Consider the following 22,727-nt stretch of genomic DNA (forward strand, 5'->3'; position numbering starts at 1 on the left):
AACTATTATAACTCAATCAAGGCCTCGATTGACAATACTCTAAAAGTGAAAAAAGAGACAAGTCAAATACAACATAACAACATTACTGTTAAACCCACTAAAAAGAACAAACATGTTTGTACTGCAACCTAAGTTTCTGTAACCTGAAAATAAATCCATGAGGGTCCCATTGTGTTAATCTGTAACTGATCAGGAAAAGTCTTCAATTTTCATATACTCTGATATATTGATTTTAATGACCACTAAAATTTGTGCAATAAATGCTTTTAAGATGCTCATAACCATGCTCTACCGACTGAGTTATCCGGGCTAATAATTGATTAATGATCGTGCAATTTTATGAAGTAGCATGTCAAATAGAACCAATTTTAGAGGACAAACGTACTAGAGTATCACTAGGGGCATTATTACTTATTGACCCTTGAGAAACAGCAAGCCATGTTGGTGGTGGATGCGACAGGTAGTGCCAGCAGGGCATCCCCTGCTTCAAGGTGCACATTTCCTCTCTCACCCATCACAGATTCTCTCCTGCATTCAGGGTCTGAAGGATTTCTTCCAGTTGTACACCATATCTGCATGGCCAGTGCGTGATATAGAGCCCAAGTGGAACACCTGCTTGGAAAACAGAATAAACTATCAAATTTAGTTCTATTAGCATGCACTTTTGTCTAAAACGATGCATGGTTATATTTCAAAAATCCCAATTAGTTGGATGTAAGAGAGATATCTATTCTATGTTACAGGGTCATCTCTTTGTCTGGGATTCCTTTCCAGGTTTTGTCTTTGCAAATTAAGAAAAGCTAACTAATAGGCTAATAACATCATAACCAAACAGTACTAAAACATTAAAAGAGCTATTCCTGTAGATTCTAGTATTGATTAGATCAAATCCTGTTTAATATACATCTGATCTATTACTAAAATAGAAGAAGCACACAACATCCTAGCTAATGCCTTAAACTCTAAATCTTGAGACTGCATTGGTAAAACAGAAAATCACACACTATGTCAAACTATTACTAATATTATCTATAACACAGCAAGTTACAAAGCAATATCACTAAGTAAGAAACACACAATTACAATTACTATGAAGGCTGGATGCTATTTTCTGCCTTCAGATGAGACCGAAGATATCATGCTGGAACCCACATAGGGCCAGTCCCTGTGGAAATACGAGCATATTCACAACCCCAAGTTGTCAGTGGTAGGGAACAGTCCCAAAGTCCTGTGGCCATATTCCAAACATTAACCATAGGCTGTTCCTTGAGCACTGGGGAAGCCTCAAAATGACGATCCACATAAGGCGGGAGAAAAGCAGACGACCACACCTGTCATTGACATATGATCAGCTATTCTCGTTTATTCCTTGGCTGCGTGTACCTTTATAATACGGATAATTAGCTCATACATATTGCAAATGTGGAGCTCTTCATTGGTTCCCAATTACATACCATCCCCGAGTATCTTTGCAGCTTGTTGTTATCATCCTGAAAGTTACTCCCTTGCCGAGTTCACAAAACCATGGTTAGTTTCTCACCATCCCAGGGCATCCTGTTGATCTCACTGTCCTTGCAGGTGGCATGGCTGCTTGATTAACTGCACTGTGTTTACGACACTTCTCAGCTAGCTGTAAAAAACACTCTCTACACAGGGCTCCTTTTCCAATTCTGTAATGCTTTTCTCTTTCAGGGCTGCTTTTCCTTGCTCTTTTCCCCTTGCAGGGCTCCTTTTCCCCTTGCAGGGCTCCTTTTCCAATTCTGTAATGCTTTTCTCTTTCAGGGCTGCTTTTCCTTGCTCTTTTCCCCTTGCAGGGCTCCTTTTCCCCTTGCAGGGCTCCTTTTCCCCTTTGGGGAAAACAGTATTTCCTCCTTTGGGAGGAAATTTTACTACTCGGAAAGGGTAGTCAGGCATTGGAATGCACTGCCCAGGGAGGTGGTGGAGTCACCGACCATGGGAGTGTTCAAGAAACGCTTGGATGTGGTGTTGAGGAATATGATTTAGCCAGGAAGTATCGGTGATGGTTGGACTGGATGATCTTCCAGGTCTTTTCCAGCCTTGATAATTCTGTGATTCTGTGAACCACAGAGAAACACCGTCTGCTTCCTTAAGTGAATCTGGGCTGGAGAACAAAGGACTTGAGCTCATGTACAGTGAGGTGATCTACATGTAATTAAACTGATGTTCGAAAACCTACAGTACAGTGAGGTAATCTACATGTAATTAAACTGATGTTTGAAAACCTACGGTGTTTTACTCTGGTAGTATCTGCAACCTTAGATGTTTGGGAAAGTACTTAATTCTTGAATGGCTTCTTACCACGGTTTAGTGGGCAAATACTGGTGGTAGGTGGATGGACTGGATGATGCTTTAGGTCTTTTCCAACCTTGGTGATTCTATGATAGTATTTCTATCTACCTATCAGGCCTGGCTGCCCTGCCTGTCTCATAGAGGCATCAAGTTCAGTTTTGTTTCCTCATAAAGGAGCAGCATTTTGGAAGGGCTGTGGAGAAAACACTTCGCCACTGAGTTTATTTCCACAAGCTTTATTATTATCTTTGGGAGAATATCATGAGCAGGCTTTGTTACTACGACTACGGAAAGCCGTGTTACCACAACAACGGCTGGCCAATAGCGAACCTGTTCTAGTAAAGATCTATGTTTGATCTAGTAAATGTGTATGTTTGATCTAGTAAAGGTTTATGTTTGGTGGCCCTGCTAGGCAGGGGGTTGGCACTACATGATCCTTGAGGTCCCTTCCAACCCGGGTCATTCTGTGACTGATTCTGTGTGACTCTGTGGAGGGTGAGGAGGAAAGGCGGGATCGCAGCGGAGCACCAATCAGAACTGAGGGCTGAAGGGGAAGGCGGGAGGGATTGGCCCGGGGAGTTAGAGGAGGGGAGTGGGGAAAAACAACCAATCGTAAGTCTGAACGCAGAGGTGAGGGCGGGTTTTTGGCCATAGCAACCAATCATCTGTAGATTGAGATGGTCCAGCGAATCACATTCACGTTCTTCAGGTCGAGCCAATCGCATGCGGAGCGGTTGAGCGTCACCCAATGGGGACGCGCTGAGCGAACAAAAGGGGCATTCCAAGCTGCCGGCCCCTTTTTTCCCTCAGCCCAATTTCACATGACGCAACGATTGGAGGAAGCGGTTCACGAGCCGTAGCCGCCGCCGCCATTTTGTGAGCGTTGAGACTTGAGCTGGCGGTGGTCGGAAGCGCATCGGCGATCTGGACGGCACTAGCAGCGTCATTAAGCAGCGGAGCCGCAGCTCGGAGGATGCGGTAGAGGAGCCCAGCAGCAGCGGAGGGGGGGAAGCGTCGCTCGGCGGCGGAGGCGGCAGGGGAATCGCGGAGAGGGGGCCGTCGGTCGGTGGGTCGGGTCCTGGTGCGGGCCCCGGTCGGAGGAACATGTCGGCCCCGGAGAGCAGCGCTGGTAGCAGCGAGGCCCGGGAGGACACGTGCCGCGATTACCAGTCATTGTTGGAGGACCTGACGTTCAACAGCAAACCTCACATCAACATGCTGACCATCCTGGCCAAGGAGAACGTGCCCTTCGCCAAGGACATCGTCTCCCTGATCGAGGCGCAAATCGCCAAGGTTTTATATTCAACCGCCTACTACTCCTACCTATACTGCTGGGGGGACTGGCCGGTGTCAGGAGAAAGGGCTGAGGGACGGAGGAGGCAGGGAGAGAAGGAGGGCCCGAGAGAGGGAGGCAGCGGGGCCGAGGCTGGGAGGGGGAGGGAAGGGGAGCAGGGCTCGGGGCCTTGAGTGAGGTGCTCCCAGGGTCAGAGATGGCAATGGGGGGAGCAGGGAGAGCTGAGGGAGGGGGTGTGGGGGCAGCAGGCCCGAGGGTCGTCGTTGGGAGCAAGCGGAGGACAGCGTGGCTCGGCAGGGAGCATGGCCCTCCCCTAAGCGGCCTTTTACCCCTCCCTTCCTGGCCAGGCTGAGGGCTGCCCCTTATTCCCACACCCCGTAGGGAACAGGGGACCCGAGGGCACCCGGACGGGTTGGGGTCCCTTGGGTTCGGTAACAGATGCAACATGGCGGCCCGGCCGTGACTGGGCAGAGCCTCGCCCTTGGAACTGAGTTTTCCCCTTTAAACTGGTGTCGAAACCGTTGAATTTAGCAATTTCTAACGTAGATAACGATTTTATAAGTCTCGTTAGCGAGAGCCTGACCTTGTGCAGGTTTGTTGTTTCCCCCCCCCCAATTTATATCCAGGTAGCGTGAAGGAATATAAATAAGGTTGAGTTTATAGCACAGAAATCATCTGCTTTAGAAAGGCTAATTATAATGATTTATTTTAAAGTATTGTTTGTAGTTTGAAAGATAAGGTTATTTTCCCAGTGAGATATTAACTGGAGGAGTAAGGGTGGGGGACTGATCTTGCAGGGAAGTTTTGAGGTGAAAGGCGATCATCTGCTCTTAGTAGGGAAGTGTGTGTGTTGCTGGTCGGGTGATTCTTGTGTTTTCTGCTTAGAGAAAGCGATGTGGGCTTGGGGTAACCCATTTGGCTTGCAGGTGGCTGTTTGCCCTAAGTAAAGCAAGTGCTGTGTTATCTTCACGTGTCTTGGTTAGCGAGTTTGATTTGGTGAGGATGGGAAGAAGAAATTCTCCCCGACTGTGTAGAAAAGCCTGTAGGATCCTAACATGGCGTCTGAAAGGAACGTGATAGAAAAGGAAGGGAAAGAGGAGGCTCCCTCTGAGCCCAACCCAGGCAGTTGCTGACATCAGTCAGCCTCAGAACACGGATGGGGGCGGGGTGGGGGGTTACTGTACCTTTCTATTGCAGCTTTCTGTAAGAAAAGGGTTATTTCTTCAATCCACTGTGTGTTCTTGCCAGTCACCCCTTCCCCATTGTCTCCCTTGCTCCCTCTAATACCAGGCTCCCTCTAATATAGGCCTTTTTTTCCCCCCTTTGGCTTTAAATCACTGTTTATAATGGTGAGAATTGTATTGTCTTAATGCTGGGGAGGGAAAGATCTCTTACATTATTTAATCTGTCTTTCTACCAATGCAGGATGGCTCTTTAGCGTTCCACAGACCTCTTCCAGTCTAGTTTTAAATGCTACCAGTGGCCAAGCTTTGCCATTCCTTGGGGAGGTGACGTCATAATCGAATAGATCTCACCATTATATCTCCTAAAGGGCAGTGGTGGATGTATATAACATGTGATAAATATCAATGCTGTCAAATTTCTTCATTTCTGGGTGTTTTAGAGCCTGCCCTGAAGTGTGTTTTTAATTTTTTTTTCCTCCTTCTTTTGAAAGCTGTCTTTAATCTTGTATCAATGGTTAGTTTTGCCTTAGTTACTATTTGTGACTGTGGTTTATTCAAGGCAAGTTTTCTTACTTGTTTTTTTTGGGGGAAAGTGCTCTCCTTTGCGTAAGCCACTTTTAAAAAGTGTTGCCTGGAGGCAGTTTTGTTTAGTGTAAAACTGGAGTGCTCTGCTTTACGACTGAATTAATGGCTCTGAGATGCGTGACTGCTATGATAAAAAAATATGTAAATAAAAAGTGTGAAATATGTATTTGTCTTTTTATTTACCATTGTATAGTGCAGAGTTTGTTTCTGAGACCCATTTTGTGTACAAAGTTGGTTTTTAAAGTCTTTTTTTTCTTTGCAAGTTTGTGACTCGGGGTTTGATTATGGTTTGATTTTCAGTTGTTTTTTTTTTTTAAGTTTTTTTTAGGAAACTAATAAAAAAAAAACCAAAGCCGCACATTTCCAACAATAGCTTTCATACGTTATTTGAAAGAAGAGTGGGAATTCTGTGGTGATGAGCTCAGCGTTAGCATTCTGTGTGTTCTGGTGGTATGCGGAGCCTCCCTGCTGTTGGTTTAGCTCTGTGTGGGTCTCTTTCTTTGCTTAGGGGGTACTGTCTAGATCACCTGAAAACAAGAGGTTCAAATCTGGGATTCCATTTGTGTGGTTATTGGAACGTGGGCTAGAGAACATAATAAACATTACCAAAAAATGAAGACTTAAATAACCCAACTCTTTTGAAGTCACGGTTCTTAGACTGTGCCACCTGAGTAGCTGATGTTGGAAGGAGGGCACTGCTAAACTAATGCTGTCACATTTTGAAGTAGGCTTCCTTAATTTCTGTGTGATTACTTCTAACTACTCCCAAACACATGAAGTGCCAACAGAGACTGGGACTGCTTGCTCCGTTCCCTTGGATTACAGTGATACAGTTGTGACCTTTTCTGCGTGTGGCTTGTGAAAGGACTGTGATGTTCAACGTATAATCTGCTACTACCGAAGTTCTCTAACTCGGGCTGTTCGCAGGAAGTCTGATTTGTGTTCCGTGAGATGGAGAAAAGCAGCATTCGGGAGGTCCAAGTGATAAAATATTTTTTAGAAGTTCCTTGAAGTGCTAGCGATGGCTTCCTGCTCATTTCAAGTTACTTTCTCCAGTGGGTTTTGAAAGGCTGCACTCAGTACACTAGCAGTAATACTGTCTTGTGGGCTTCTTTTTTCTTTTTTTTTTCCCCTTTTTTCACCCCAAAGCTTTGAGACAAACAGGATTAACCCAAGTTGTTCCTTTTCTCTGTGGTAGACCCACCGCATTATACTTTGAACTGAGTATTGATTTTCCAGATTTAAGTTTTTAAGTTTTTGTATAAACCAAAACCAAAATCCCAAGCAAATCCCTTAGTGTGGATAGTGGCAACCCAAAAGAGAGGTCTGTATTTCTGGGATTGGTAATCCCTTTATATATAGTTTAACGTATGTCTTTGTTGTACTAAACTTCTCAGTTTCTTCTTATTACTCCAGGCTCCTGCGTCAGAGAAGCTTCCTGTTATGTACCTTATGGATTCAATTGTCAAGAAAGTTGGAAGAGAGTATCTTACTGCATTTACTAAAAACCTAGTTGCAACATTTATTTGTGTATTTGAAAAGGTATATATACACTTTCAGAAAAGTTCTGTATTTAAGCAAAGTTGTTCCTGGTAAAATAAATACATGCTCTCAGCTTTGGGTTTTCTTGGGTACCGAACCAGAAGAACTAATTGCTTTTTATGAATGGCAAATACTGTATCTATAATGTGGAAGGGCATTCCTGCTGTTGTCAAGCCTGTAAGTTAAGTTAGTAGAACAGTTAATTATGAATTGCTGATTTATTTTTTAAGGAAGTAGTTAGTCTTTGTGTCAGGAATATATTGAAAATCAGTTTCTTAGAGGTTTTCTGAGCTCTCTGAGTTAGATTTGTCTGATTCACTTAATTTTTGGTGTGAAAAATGGGTGCTTAAATTGCAACAAATACCACTAGCAGCTGATATTCTTCAAGTGGTCTGTGATTAAAAAACATGATGGGCGAGGGGGGGAGGTTGTGAGAGTATATTATTGCTTTGTTACGTTAAAGATACCCATTTTAATTTCATTCAGTGTTGAAAATTGCTGCCAAATGTATTCACTTTTTTTTTTTTTTTCCTAAGTCTTTAAACCCAGTGAAGTAATTGTGCTTATTCCTCAATGAGAATGGCAAATCCAAGTCCGGCTTTTGAAAGACTGGACTTGAGTGGGTTTAAGTTGAATTAATGGTTAATTTCTGTGGTTTCCTGTATGCCCTAACATAACAAAGTGGCACTGCATCTGAATGAGATAAGTGGAGCTTTGGTGTATTTGTTATTGCATAGCAGCGAGGATCTGTGATCCCAGAATGTTTTATATCTGTTTTTCAGGTGTACAATGAGTGACTAAATAAGGGGTAGATTGTAATAGTGAGCTCAGAGATATTGAACTCCTTTGTATAGAGTAGATAGGCAGGCATTTACTTATTTTTCCAATATTGGTTTGTGTTCTTTCACATAGTTGCATTTAAACTTGCAGCTGAAGCTCTGGGTAATTCATTTGCTGAGTTTTGTAGTTAACTGTCCAATAAGCTAACTAGAACTATTAAATTGATATTAAATATGTAAAGTGTCAGTCACTTTAGATAACTCATGATATCGCAAGATGAAATTCTCACCCTGACATTGCTAGAGATTCTGTTTTATCAGTAAATGATCACTGAAGGTATCTTTAAACACTTAGCGATGTCAGAAACTGGCTCAGTCATGGCAGCAGTGAACTTGATACCCTCACACTGAAAGTTGTGTAGAGGCACCTCCCACCCATATTAGCTAAGTATGAGTTACTTTTATTGAGGTTCCTGCCCTCTTTTTCAAAGAACTTCTGAACTTTCTGGACAACGTGTCTTAATGTGACACCTAAAATAAAACTGTAGCCCGAAAAAGGTTGAAAAGCCAAAAAAAAAGGGTCAATGTGTAATGGTTGAGCTAGCAGCAGCATGTGTTTTGTCAGCAGATGTTTTCCATTTGTTTAAATTAACTACTTGAGTTATGAGATTAATTGAATTTTTTCTTTAATGTGAGTTTTGAGCTTAATTGCTACATCTGATTGCAAAGAGAAAATGGGTTGTAGCACTATTAGTGCTTGATTTATGGGTCTGATTTTGCAGTTGAACGGAAATGTACTTGAGTTCGTTTTGACTCATACACCTTTTGTTGGATTTATTAGGGGGAAAAAAACCTTCAGTGATTAAACAGCTCAACAAAACACTTTCTCTGTTCAGAAAGTTTGTTGTTCTCTGATTTGGTTGTTGTTGCTGTGTGCCGCTCAGCACGAACATTTGAGTTACTGTATTGTTTCAGAGGCATTTTCTTTGGATATTTTTGTCGCTGTATTTTTTTTGACAGAAATTGGCCAAGTAAAATGAGAATTTTGGTAATGGAAAAGCTGAAAGAAAATTCTCAGAGAACGGTAATACACAATTAAACCTTCACATGTCCGCATTTGAACTTCTGTTACCGATTCTGTTGGTGTAGATGTATCAATCTACACCACTTACAAGTTCTTTGTAGCCAGTTCGTTGTGTTAAAATGATAACTTTGGTAAGAATATAAAGCATATGAGATCTTAAGTTCTACAGAAAAGTATAGGTTGTTTTATATTAACTTAACAAGCCATAGAATTGTTTTATTGTTTTAGGTGGATGCAAATACTAGGAAAAGTTTATTTAAATTACGCTCCACATGGGACGATATTTTTCCTTTGAAGAAACTGTATGCACTTGACGTCAGAGTCAACTCATTAGATCCTGCTTGGCCAATTAAACCTCTGCCCCCAAATGTGAATACTTCTAGCATCCATGTGAATCCTAAGTTTTTAAATAAATCGGTAAGTCTCTATACCTACTGTATGAACAGATGGCAGTACGTGTTGTTTTTGTTGTTTGTATGCTGCTTTTGACAAACGTAGTGTGATAAGAATAAAGCATCTGATCTCTGGAGACAGGCAAGAGGAATTTATGGACTCAGTATTTAAGGGGCTTATTGAAAGTATTTATAACTTGAATTCTAGATTTCCAAACATTTATGTTAAATGCCATATTCTGTCATGGTGGCACAGTTAATCCTATGACAGTAGGCAATTCCTAGAGGAGCAGAAATTGTTTTGTTTGTATTTTGCATAAAAAATGCAGTCATTAACTTGTGCAAGCTAAGTCCCAGTTTTGTATCACACTAGCAGTTAAGAGAGATGGAGTTAGCTGGATCCATTAAGATGTTGAATGTAACCTTATGTTCTATTTTTAGCCAGAGGAATCTACTGCATCTACCTCTGCTGTCACTTCTGGTGCCTCTACTCCTCCAGCTGTTCCAGAAATACAAAAGAATTTGACACAGGAGCAACTGATAAGGCAGCAATTGCTTGCGAAGCAAAAACAGTTGTTAGAACTTCAGCAAAAAATGCTGGAGTTGGAACAGACTAAAGCACAGTTGGTGAGTAGGATAGTTGGTGAATGGTCCATAGTTCGGTCTCACTTTGTTTGGTCGTACCTTAGCGTCTATACTGGTAACTGCAGTTAAGTTTAGACAAGAGGAGCTGTTTTAGGACTAGAGTAGTGCAAGTTGATCTGGTCCTCTAGACCAGTAATTGTTACATAAAAATCTTAAGGATTACATTCAGAACAGGTTAAAAAAGGTTTGTGGTCTTTTGTTCTCATCTTGAAAATTATGTCTGCCTGTGATGTGTCTTCCACCTCTTTTTGTGGCTCACCATAAACAAGGCTTTTTTTGAATACATTTGCGCTTAGAAAATTGAGTATTTCCATAAGGAACGGGGAATCCTGATTGTTGGAAATGTCAAGGCAGTTTCTGTCTTCATTACGTCAGGTTGGTTTGATGTCACAATCTGAGGGTGACATTGAGGGTGGTGGCTGTCACAATCTGAAGGCGGTGGCAGTTAAACCTGTTTTGTTTTTACATTCATAATTGAAAGTCATCTTGTGTTGAAAGTTGATGATACTAAAGTGAAATATCGTAGAAGTGTAGAAATGAAAATATATAAACATGCTTGGCCGTTTAGTTGTCTTGGAAATGAGGAATGTATAGAAAAACTAAAGCTGTATTGAGGTGTGCTTTTGTTGATTTTTTTGCTGCGTTGACCTTGTAGTATTGACTTTGTACTTGATCTTCGCCTTTTGTGTTGGTACTATGTTATTTTAATTGCTGCGATGAGGAATGAATGGGTCATTTTCAGTTAAATGGATTAGTCTGATAACTACTTCAAAACATTTCTATTTTCATCTTTCTTTTCAAAACAGAACACGATCATCTCTGTGCAGGTGTTGTATCACACAGATTAATGCTAGGTTTTTTTTTTTCTTGTCACCTTATTTCAGGCTGTTTCTCTTAGTGTTCAGCAAGGATCATCTTCTATACCTTCAGTTCCAGCGCCTTCCAAGCCACATGTGTCCCAGACACCTCACGTGGCCGTTAAGACGCCTACTCAGGCTTCGTTACAGTCTGAGAAGATCAAACCATCCTCAAGTCCTCCACTTCACGATGTCAAAATAGTAAATAGAGATCCTCGACTTAATAGAATGTCACAACATTCTTCTCATGCTAAAGATCAGTCCCATAGGAAAGAATTTCCACCAAGCGCATCTGGTCAGTCTGATACCAAGGCGAGCAAAACATCCCAGTCTGAAAAACAAAGCTCAACAAAGCCAGAGAAAATGAAAGCAGGTGAAAAACCACAAAAGAAAGAACCTGATCAGTTGGAAACAAAGTCTAAATCTCCATCTCCTTTGAAAAACAAGCTTCCCAATACTAAAGATACTAAAACCCAAGAATCTGAAAGCACAAAAGTATCTGAAATGAGTAAACGGGATCCAAGACTGAAAAAACATCTTCAAGAAAAGCCAGAGAGCAAAGGGGATGAGGTGAAAGAAAAGAGGAGAAATACAGAGAAAAAAGAAAAAGATGAGCATAAGACATCTGAGCATAGACCAGTAGGCAGCAGGAATAAAACAATTAATGGTGTTGTCCAGAAACAAGACGTGACTACAGAAGAATCAGAAAAACAGGGTGGAAAACAAGGGAGATCCAGTAATAGAAAACGGTCACGATCCCGTTCTCCTAAGTCACGGTCACCATCTACACATTCTCCAAAACGAAGAGAGAGGAGACCACCCAAAAGAAGACTCAGGAGTTTATCTCCCACTTCTTCAACTCCTAAAATTGGAAAGATATGCCTGATTGGCGCTAAACAGTCTCATGCTGAAGAAGCCTCACAAGGGGCAAGAGATGAAAGAAATTCTAATAAGCGAAATGTTAAACAAGAGGTGCAAGATCCAAGGAGGGTGAAAAAAAGCCAAGAAGACAGGCCCCAAGAAACAGCAAGCCAGCATTCTACAAAAGGTTCTCCTGATCCAAAGGAGAATGCAGAGAATTGGCAGGGATCCAAAGCAGGCAAGAGGTGGAAACCTGGTTGGGAGGAAAATAAAAAGTAAGTTACCATATTTCGAACAAATTCTCTCTGAAGTAAGTGGAAATTCTGCTCTTGGCTGAAGTACAGTTAGGTTTGGGAGGAAACATTCAGACAGCCCATGCTGACAGAAGTTCTTGATTGAGATTCATAATTTGCTTGTAGTGAAAAATGGCAATTATGCATACTTTCTAAATCGATAGTGATGTTTTACCATGATCGGTTCTGATAGAGATGTAATACATCCTGAATAAATAACTAACTTGTGTTTTAAACGTGTTCCTATTCACAGCTCTCAGCAGACTGAAGAACACCAAGCAGTTGGTAAATCCCCTCACCAACAACACCGAGAAAACTGGCCTGCTGCTAAAGGAATTCTGTCACCCCGAGCACCGAAACAGCAACACCGGTTAAGTGTGGATGCCAATTTGCAAATTCCCAAAGAACTGACGTCTGCAAGCAAGAGAGAATTACTTAAAAAGGTAATACTGATTGATTGATTTGTAGAGGTGTCTTGGATATAGTTGTGCTTTGCTTTTCTTCTTAGAAATCCAAACTTTATTTTACAGGCCAATGACCGCTTAGCATCTGGTGAAATAACACAAGACGAGTTCCTTGTGGTAGCTCATCAGATTCGACAGCTGTTCCAGTACCAGGAAGGAAAGCACAGATGTAATGTGTGGGATAGCCCTACAGATGAAAAAGGCTCTTTGAAAAGGAAGCCTCTTCTGTCGGATGCGGAGTTAACATACTATGAGCATAAAACTAAACTGAAGAGGACACAAGTTCAGCATTCATTGTCAAGACTTGATCTCTTGGATCCTGATGATATTTTGGATTATCATGTACCTGATGCATTGCTCTCTGTGGACTGTGAGCAAGCGAAAGCAAAGTGTGGAGTGCAGTTTGAAAGAAAAGAACCCTTTGGAGAAAGATCAAGACGGCACTCTCCTGTAAGTGGCACCAGCAGACCCTTTGCTGATAACCTTTCACCTCTGGAGGGTCGACAAAGGCTTGAGGAACAAAATGCTACTAAAGGAGGAAGAGGTTCAAAAAACTTCGACCCTTACGACAACTGGGGAGAATCAGATGAATTCAGAGATGCTCTCAGACAGCAGGGAAAAGGTACAACAGAGTTCCAGAAGATCGATGGTGATGCAGTCTGTAGGTTTGATAACCGTGAAGAAAGACAGCTGCTTGGGAAATCTGGTATGCATTTTTGCCTTATTTTACAGATGTCAAATAATTTGCAATCTTTTTGCAAGTAGTTATTGTTGAGTTGTAGGAGATACATAGTCCAACGCCCCAGTGCTAAAGCAAGTACCTTAGAGTAGGAAAGTGTCTGGGCAGATTATGATTATCTCTGGAGAAGGAAAACCTTTCTGGGCAGTTCGTTCCAGTGCTCTTTAACCCTCAGAGTAAAGTGTTTTGTCTTTTTTATTTATGTTTTTATGGAACTTTCTATGTTACAGTTTGGTTCCCATTGCACCTTATCTTGTCGCTGAGCACTGCTGAAAAGAGCCTGACCTCATCTATTATTCCTTTGACCTGCTGGCCGTGCTCTTTTTAACGCACTCTAGGTTTATCATTGGTCTCGTTGGACACAAGGGCCTACTGTTGATACATGGTCAACCTTTTGTCCACCAGGACACCTAGGTCCTTCTCTGTACAGTGCCTTATCTTTTATTTTCTCCTCTTTCAGGTGTTCGAGATGAACCAAGATCACCATTCAATGAACGTTTCAAAAGAGCTAGATACGAAGATCCAGATAAAGAACCATTTCCTGACAGTCCAGGGTCAAGATTTGGAGGCATAGAAGCAAAGCCGAGAATAAGTGCACTAATGGAAGACAGACCTTTATTTGATGGCTCATCTAGACCATCTGCTGCAAGAGTTGGGGCAGATGGACAAGGAAGTCCTTTTATCGATAGCCCTACTGCTGGTTCAAGTTCTAGAATTGATGGACCGACTGGACAAGCTGCTCTGAGATTTGAGGGCCCTTTGGTGGGGGCAGGTGCTTCTCAGTTTGATGGGCCCCTGGCAGGAGCAGGGGGAGCTGGATCCCTAAGATTTGATGGGCCACCAGGGCAGCTGGCAGGGGCTCTCAGGTTTGAAGGACCTCACGGACAGGTTGGTGGGGGAGGTCCTTTGAGGCTTGAGGGACCTCTTGGACCATTGCGGTTTGAGGGGCCTGCAGGCCAGCCTGTTGGTGGTCCTAGATTCAAAAGACCTGGAGTTGGTCTCAGGTTTGAGGGACCCCGTGGTCAGCCTTCAGGTGGTCTCAGGTTTGAGGGACCTCATGGTCAACCTCTGGGGCCTCGAGGTCAGCCAGGAGGTGGTCTCAGGTTTGAGGGAGGACCACATGGTCATCCCTTGGGGCCTCATGGTCAAGGTGGTCTCAGGTTTGAGGGTCCGCATTTACAGCCATTGGGGCCCCATGGTCAACCTGGAAGCGGCCTCAGATTTGAGGGGCCACATGGGCAGCCAGGTGTAGGGCCCAGGTTGATTGATGGACCAGTGCACCAGGGCGTTGGTGGACTTAGATTTGATGGTCCTATGGGACGGACCGGTCCGAGATTTGATGGCTGTCATGCTGGCTTTGATGGTCAACCTGGACAACTGTCTCTTTTGCAAAGATTTTATGGAATTCATGGACAGCCCGGCCCAAGATTTGAAAGGGCTCCTGGCCAGCCCGCACAGCCACGATTTGATGCAGCCATACCTCAAAGATTTGATGGCCCTCACCAGCCTGCCTCAAGATTTGACCTGCCCCTTGGCCTTCATGGTTCACGTTTTGAAAATATAGCTAGCCATCCTGCCTCACGATTAGAGATGTCACCATATGGACAAAGTGGTCCGTTTGTTGACCATCCCGGACAGGGCTACAGCGGACCAGCTCATGGAATGCAGTTCCAAAGGCCTGAAATGTTTGACAGTTCACTAGGACCAAATTTCAGTGGGCCAGCTGGCCCAGGAGCACAGAATTTTGCATTGAGAGCATCCGGACATTACTTTGACGACAAACTTCAAGGTTCACAATACGGAAACTTCAATATCATGTCAATGGGAGGTCATCAGGTAATAACTGATTCTAGTAAATAATTTACTTTGAGGAGTATTCTTGTGTAGAAAATTAGCAGTTTTTCCTCTAAAAGCATTTTTTTTGCAGACTAAAAATACCCTTAAGTAGTATCTGGATGATTCAAGGAAAAAGGGGCAGGCATTGCTATTTGTTAAGTCTTTGTTTTTAGAAATTAAAAGCCAGTTCTTTGCAACCATTTTATAGCTGAGGATATTGCACTGACATCAGTATCTTTTATTTGAAAATGAATTAAGTAATAGGAAGAATGCGATGTTTTCTCTTACACAAAGCATGTTACCTACAAATCATGACAGATTATTGAAGCGAATATATGTAATTACTTTTTCTGAGAGGTTTAGAATTAAAAAGAACCAAAATAATTGCAGTCTTTTTGGAGACAACCATAACTTGGGAGCAGCTGAGAAAGATGCAGACTTTTAAGCTATAGCTTCTGAAGAATGATCATGGCACTGGCAGGCTTTATGGTGTCAGTTGTCCTTGCTGTTGCTTCTTGGAAGCGCTCTCTTCTAAAGGAGAAAGTAATTGTAAATCAGTGAAAACAATGTCTGTTCTCCCAGTAGATTGGAGGTTGTAGGGGACATACTACAAGCGTGCTGTAAAAATTTATTTTCTTTCTGAAGTTTCTTGCAGCTGGCTTGCTGAAAATCCATCTTTCAGGATGCATTTCATGTCATGGGTACTATCTCAGTTATTAGATAAAACCTCATTGTGATCTTGGTGAACGTTTAACAGTTTCTTTTGTTATTAGCCCTTTTTTTTTGGTGAAAAGGATTGCTTTGAAATACTTTAAGTGGAAAATGTGCTTGAAGGATGCGCAAGTAGAAGAAAAGTTTGTACTGAGAAGTGTGTAGAGGTTAATGATGGAATAATTAAAAACAAATTGCCTTGCCAAGATTGCATAAATGCTTAATTTTACAGGTTTCGCACATGTCTGCTCAGACAGGACCTTATGGCCAAGGTCAACAGTATCTACCAAATCCTGGAAGCTTTGTTCAGAACCCTGCAGGTACTGTAATAGTTAACTTCCTTCTGTGTCCTTTGGACTGTTCTCTGTTCATGACAACAAAAATTAGTGCTGTACGGTGATGGTGCCGTGGGTCCTTGTACACTAAAGGGCATCCTTCTCTGTGAGATGGCAGTAGGTGGGGTTTCAGGAGTACTGTCATCTCTCCAGGGGTTTCTCTCAAGCAGTGAGTGCTTTAACTGCGTGGTTTTGGTATGTAGTTACACTTTAAAACAAAACAAAACCACTGAAACCAATTTTTGGATTGCTTTTCACATAGCAGAAGGGCACCTCAATTGGCCAGGCTGAATACACATTCCCACTATATTAATTGTTAGTAATAAAAGTCTTGTATCAAGTTGTAAATGATACAAGTAGATGGATTCTCATGAGATCTTTAAGCACAGAACAAGAAAATACTACGTTTTCCATGGGAATTTCAGTAGAAAACAGGTAGATGGCATTTCAAAACACATTAGGAAGGAAGTTGTAGGGGCAGAAATGAGGCAAAGGCTGCGTATGAGGCAAACTGAAGTGGATGAGTAGATTGAAGTTAAAAAATGGAAGTAAAAAGGGGTAGAAGGAAAAGAGTGTTGTGAAATGCTGATGGAGGTGATTATTTTTTTTTATGCTAACCTTTGGTTTCCTTGAGTGTTGTGACCTTATTTCCCCTCTCCTAGGAGGAGCAGTTCCACATTCATATCCTGATAACCACGTTGGTCAGCTCGATGTCAACGAATTGTTTGCTAAACTGTTGTCGACAGGAATCCTCAAACTGTCAAAAACGGATTCCACTTCAGCACGTATGTAGCTTTCATTACATTCTGACTCTCCAGTTTACGCGTAGCTAAAGTGTAAAGTGAAATGTAAGAACTATGTGAACTATTGCATTCTTTTTTCTTAAATGGATCTTTGTGGGAAACCATTTGGTGCGTGTGATAAAGTGAATTATTAACTTTCTAAATGTATCTTTTAAGCTATTTAGAGCCTCCATTTCTTTTTTTTTTTTTTTTTGGTGCCCCACCTCAATAACTTGTCAGTGATTCTAATCAGATTCCTGTCAGTCTCTGAAATATTTGTCTCTCTCTAAATACTGAATTTTAGTGCCAGAAGCTTAGATGAAGTAGAGTCATGTTAAATTGCCATTTGGAGTTGCATACTGTCTTTTGTACGCTTTTTAAAGCTATGAGACTGACTCAGCTCTTATACACATTCAGGTTAACGTAGTCAGGTTATATTTATTAGTATTTGAATAAAAATAATATCCAGGTGCACCTTATTTTGTTCTGAAAATGAGCTGAAATTTTGATGAAATTCTTTCTTTTAAAGAAGCGAATGAAACATCGGCACAGCCAGCAGCTGAAGAGGAGGATGATGACCAGGGTGATCACGATGTCCCAGACCTCACGAACTTTAAAGTTGAAGAACTCAGTCAGTGCGTATTGCAGCATGAGCTTACTCTGCACTAGGAATAATGGCATGGTGGTATCTAGGCGGTTAATCCAAGGCGATTGAGTAGGTGTGATATAACAATGCTAGTGTGTTCACTGTGAGTAGTTCATGCTTATTTGAATGCTTTTTAATGTACTTACATGAATGCTTTGACTGTCAAATGCTTTAACCTTATAGGACAATCATGCTTTTCTTCTACTCCTGAGGTCACTTGAAACAACTTACTGAGAAACTTCCAATTTCTTTCCAAAGAAATGTTAACTTCTTTTTGTTTTTCTAGGCGTTATGATAGTGTTATAAATCAACTATACACTGGAATTCAGTGCTGCTCGTGTGGAATGAGATTTACTACTTCAAAGACAGACGTTTATGCAGACCATTTAGATTGGCACTATCGCCAGAACCGTTCAAAAAAAGACGTTCGCCGAAAAATTACACACAGAAGGTGGTACTACAGCGTAACGGTGAGCAATGCAGGACCTGGGCCTTGTTAATTAGGGCTGGGTTTGGTGTTTCACATACATGGAGTGGGATTGAGATTGAAGTTGTATTACCATTGGAGTTTGGTGATCAGTGATGCATGAAAACTACTTGATATATCAGAAATACTTGCCAAAAGAAAAGGCTGTTATGTGGTGAACAATAAGCAGCTTGGAGTTATCCGTACTGCTTTGGTTGGACTAAGAATGAAATGGAAGTTGAAGTATAATGGCCTTTCGCAGACTGTTTCAGTTTAACAAACTAAGGCTGATTATATCTGTTACTTCAGGGATTCCATTTTTCTTTTCTTTTTTTTTTTTTTTCAAACGTATTTTTTAATGATTTCTGGCTGTTTGTGATTGTGATTGAATTATTGTCCTTAGGATTGGATTGAGTTTGAAGAAATAGCTGACCTAGAGGAGCGTGCAAAAAGCCAGTTCTTTGAAAAAGCTGCAAAAGAAAAGCAGTTTCAGAGTGTGCCTGCTGGACCAGCTGGAGCAGTTGAGGTGAGTTCCAGTTTTCCTGCTGTAACCCATATGGTCTGTAAGTAGATTCAAGTCTTGTGCCTTGTTCTCAGAGGTCGCTGTTTATTTTGCAGAGGAGTGTGAAGGGTGTTAATGCTTTGTGCAGTTCTCACTCTAACTCAGAGTTGAGTTTTGGAAGATGCCATGAAATAAACTAAATCCCTGCACCAGATTGTCTTAATTGACAGTAAAACAGCATTAGATTGTTACAGAGTGTCTTGCTGAGACTTCCTTGTTAAAGGGAAAAGACTTAACTTTTTCAATTGACAAATGTTGTTGCTCATTCTACCAACTGTACTCAAATAATTTCTATTAACATTTTCTTAAAGATATTTTGGAAGCGTGGAGGTAAAATGTAGTTTTCGTGTTATCTTAATGTATATATATTTGTGACTGTTACTAGCCAAGTTCTTGATGTTGGTGTTCAGTAATGGCTTTAATAACACCATGTATCTATCATGTTACTTCAATAACTTTCAGAGGTGTGAAATCTGCCGGGAGCAGTTTGAGCAGTACTGGGATGAGGAAGAGGAAGAGTGGCATCTAAAGAATGCTATCAGAATGCATGAGAAGGTAATCCAATCTTGTTACGTGGCACTCATTTATATTAAAAAGCAAAACAAAAGCGTAAGAGAAGAATTACAGAAATAGATCACAGTGACCCATCTTTTCTGAAGGACTCCCCTGTTAGTTTTCCTGCTTCTAGTTGTATAAATATCTCAACCTTTGGACATGCTTGAAGTCCTGGGATCATTAGTACAGGCTCAATAGGCTTCCATCGTAATATGTTGCTAAAAGATAAATGAAGGTGATCTTCTCTACTTAGCATTGTTGAGTCTGCCTGGATTACTGGGTCCACTTCTGGGCCCCTCATTACAAGAGAGACCGTGCTGGAAAGAGCCCAGTGGTGGAGCCTGTTTCTCTTTGGAGGCCTTCAAAAGCCAAAGGATGTAGTGCTGGGCAGCTTGGCTCCAGATGTCCCTTCCACCCATTCTGTTCTGTGAATGTTCTGTGAGTGTAGGTGTTGGTTTTGGTCCAGTTATTTCCCTGTGCTAAACAAGGTTTTTATATGATGGCTTTTCCTAACTAAGCATACACCAGATATCTTCCCAGTCACATTTGACACCATACTTGTTCTACACATTGTTGTCCTGGAGGAATAGTGTGATTTGGATTTGTTCTGTTTATGACTGGTGCTTTTACTGTATCCCTAATGTATTTAAATGGTTAACAATTATTTTGCAGATTTACCATCCATCCTGCTATGAAGATTACCAAAACGTAAGAAAACCTTTACTTTCATATATATATTTTTTTAAACTATTTTGCTTTCAGTTTGTTTGCTTGATCACTGTCTTTATATAGAGCAGGTCTGCAGAATCAGTTCCTCTTGCATGTGCCTAGGCAAAGAATCAGAGGGAATGCCTTGGGAATGGCAAGTTTGTAATGTATAGTTAGAGTTAGCTATGATGTATCCATGACAGCTTTCGTGTTATATAGGTGAGACTAAAGTGAAGCCATTATGATTTTATTGTTAACATGTGTAATCTTAAGAATTTTAAGAAACGGAAAAAATGAGTGTTAGTATATGTTAAATTTGTTATGACTTGGGAGCTAACAGTGGGGGGAATAGTTGGGAATATTTTACAGTAACATATTAAGCATTTCATCACTGTGAGGATAATACCGTTTGATAGTAATTATGGAAAAGTAATGCTATGATATAGTAACTTTGTATTATTAGATAAAGTAGAAAGTAATAAGTGGAAGTTTGGATTTTGAGTGCTCTGCTTGCCCACATGTTTGCGCTTTGAAAGAGACAGAAAGGAAAAGAAGGTAAAAAAAAATGGTTGTTTGAACAATGTGTTAATGCTGTGTGAATGTTTGTTTTATAGACATCATCATCTGATTGCACACCCTCTCCCAGCAAGACCCCTGTAGAAAATCCCCTACATATTATGTTGAACATTGTTAAACAGGAAACGGATGAGTCCTGTGACTCACCTCAAGTGAAAGAAGAACCTGATGGCACCCCTGCTGCCTGTGCAGAAGAGAGCACACCTGCCTCTATAGATGTTAAAACAGAACCAGATGAGTCTGTTTAGAATGAGGTTTGATTTTTTTTTTTTACAGAAGAGCTCCTGTGTTAATTCTGGAAAGCAGATACTTTTTATAGGAAATAAAAGCACTCAAATTGAGGCAGGGCCTCAGCGACTGTTTGGTTAATAAATACATTTTTGTATTTAAATTTCTTATTGCCTGCACTGTTTCAGGTGTCATTGTGTGAAAATTCTGTAGATGCGTGAAAATTTAATGGAATGAAATTGTATATGTAAAAAATGTACAATTTTCACTTGTGGAAATGTAAATTATAAATAAAACCTATTTTTGCTATATACGGGGAGTGTAATGTTTATGCACACCATCAAACAAAGACAGCGTTTCTGTACTTTTTTCAGTTTAAATGGAAATAAAAAGACCTCAGTTTTAAACCTGTTGCTGAATCAGATTCAGAAAAGTAAAAGCAAGCAACTTCCTTCAGTTATTTCATAAGCGGGTGATCAAGGGAAGCAATGCTGGGACTTCTCAAGATAAAATCCTAGATTTCTTCTTAACCTTAACTTGAACAATCTTTTACATATCCAGATGTTAAAACAAGTAACCATAAGACCGTTTTGGGTAGAAATGCCAGAATTTAACAAAGCAACCAGAGTTGCTCAGTTGTGAACACAAGTGCCAACAGACCATTAACAAACCAGGATGCCTGGTAGCTGAGACATCTTCAATGATATATTTTCCCATTAGTCACACATAAGAGTTTAATACAGCTGGACAAACTTTTCTTTACAGGGGAGGTATGAATCTAAGAATGCTCATTTGAAGTTTTTTTAAAATTTTTTTTTTTTTAATTTTTTCGTTGCTTATGACTGAATTTAGGTGATAAACCAGATATCCTGAGATGTTAATACTTCTTAAATGTAATAAATAAAATTGAAGCATATGTTTGTGTCAGTCTCTTTCCTTTCTGTAGTGGGTTTGTGTGGTTGGGTGTGTTTGTGGGATGGGCAGTAAGCTGCATAGGTATGTATGCATGGAAGTGTAAGTGTGCATAAGTCATAGGGTGTTTGTCTTGGGATAAAAATGCATTTTGCCAGGTGTGGATTTCAGGGGCAGGGGTGGATTTCATCTAAAAGTCAGAGGAAATGTCACTGTCTTAGGATAGATGGCTCTTGCAAGGTCGGGTACTCAGAAAATCCAAATTCATCCCAGTGCATGTTGTAAGTATCAGCTGTGAACTTTGACAACCAGACCTCAAGCAATAACCCACACCTTTATGTAAGGCTGCAGTGAGAGGTTTGATATAGGGAAAATCTGGTCTAAAAGCAGTGATGCATTGGCACAGGCTGCTGGGGAAGTGCTGTGGCACTGAGGGACATGGCCTTCATGATTCTGAGAGGAGCCACAGCAACCTCCCGCATCACTGTGGGGCAGGGCCCGTCCCCCTGAGCCGCCATGGCCGCCCGCCATTTTCCTCCCGCGAGGACTGCGCCCATAGCAACCCTGCTGCAGTGTGGGGGAAGGACTGGAAGAAGAGGAGAACGCGGCTCCAGCCCTATTCCGGCCGGTGAGACCGCTCCGCCCGCAGCCTTATCCCCGCGTCCTCCCCTGACGGCCGGGCCGGGCTGTGCTGCTCCTTGTCCCGCTTCCCCCCATCGGCCGTGAGGGGGACGCCCGCGGGGCGGCTGTGCCCGCGCTTTCCGGCTCTCCTCAGTTGTTTTGCCCGTTAGTTAACTTCATATTTCGTATTGGGCCCACCTAAAATACCCCAGACTAATCGATATTTGCCAAACACGTGGAGAAAGGTGGCATAACCCCCACGGGCACTGCCGGGATGGGGTTATAACCCCACACAGGGCTCAGGACCTCGGTCTTTGCCCACTGTGTGGTTTTGTGCCTCATCCCCTTCAACTGCTGCCAAAAAGCACCACAATGGCTTATTTTTGTGTGTTATGGAGATGTAGGGAAAACCTAACACTGTCTCCTTCCCTCAGGCTGAGTAATTTCTTGGGTGAATTCTGGCTAAGTACCGTTGTAACACTTACTCTCTTATCTACTTCTTTCTACAGGGCAACTAGGGAACAAGCATTTGATAACAAAGTGCACTGAAGTTATGGAAAATATCACTTGCTCTCAAAACTGGTTGTGTTTTGTAGGGAGTTTGTGTTAACAGCTGTTCATTAAACTCCAGTCCCAGCTGTGCTCGTGGTGCCTGAGCCATGGGGCTGCAGCTTGGCACCCACCTGCACACAGCTGTAGTTCATTGCCCCTTCTGGAAGAAAAAAGAGGGCAAAATTGTTCTGGATTAAAAAACAGTAAA

General features: G+C 41.7%; 1 protein-coding gene across 5 annotated transcripts; it reads left to right on the forward strand.

Annotated features, from left to right (window-relative positions):
* The first annotated feature begins 3,344 nt into the window (after window positions 1–3,344).
* On the forward strand, window positions 3,345–20,745 carry LOC146752472 (pre-mRNA cleavage complex 2 protein Pcf11-like). 5 transcript variants are annotated; one of them, XM_085531825.1, is made up of 16 exons: window positions 3,348–3,603; window positions 6,790–6,915; window positions 9,007–9,195; window positions 9,612–9,797; window positions 10,700–11,808; window positions 12,080–12,269; window positions 12,357–12,996; window positions 13,490–14,865; window positions 15,809–15,896; window positions 16,574–16,696; window positions 17,223–17,328; window positions 17,626–17,809; window positions 18,209–18,331; window positions 18,830–18,922; window positions 19,595–19,630; window positions 20,245–20,745. In XM_085531825.1, exons 1-16 carry the CDS (start codon window positions 3,415–3,417, stop codon window positions 20,452–20,454), a joined length of 4,968 nt encoding a protein of 1,655 aa, XP_085387951.1. In that variant the 5' UTR covers window positions 3,348–3,414; the 3' UTR covers window positions 20,455–20,745. The 5 variants fall into 5 exon arrangements, with proteins under 5 accessions (XP_085387955.1, XP_085387951.1, XP_085387953.1 ...); XM_085531827.1 differs by having other exon boundaries at window positions 20,329–20,745; XM_085531826.1 differs by having other exon boundaries at window positions 17,226–17,328.
* The last annotated feature ends 1,982 nt before the right edge of the window (window positions 20,746–22,727 follow it).

This window comes from Coturnix japonica, unplaced genomic scaffold (genome assembly GCF_054131305.1).
Source record: "Coturnix japonica strain WE unplaced genomic scaffold, WE-NBRP24 Scf045, whole genome shotgun sequence".
Lineage (NCBI taxonomy): Eukaryota > Metazoa > Chordata > Aves > Galliformes > Phasianidae > Coturnix > Coturnix japonica.

Coding starts and splice junctions, on each gene's coding strand:
- LOC146752472 (XM_085531825.1), top strand. CDS start 3,415: ATGTCGGCCCCGGAGAGCAGCGCTGGTAGCAGCGAGGCCCGGGAGGAC. Junction 18,332..18,829: donor GACCAGCTGGAGCAGTTGAG/GTGAGTTCCAGT, acceptor AATAACTTTCAG/AGGTGTGAAATCTGCCGGGA. Junction 19,631..20,244: donor GCTATGAAGATTACCAAAAC/GTAAGAAAACCT, acceptor TTTGTTTTATAG/ACATCATCATCTGATTGCAC.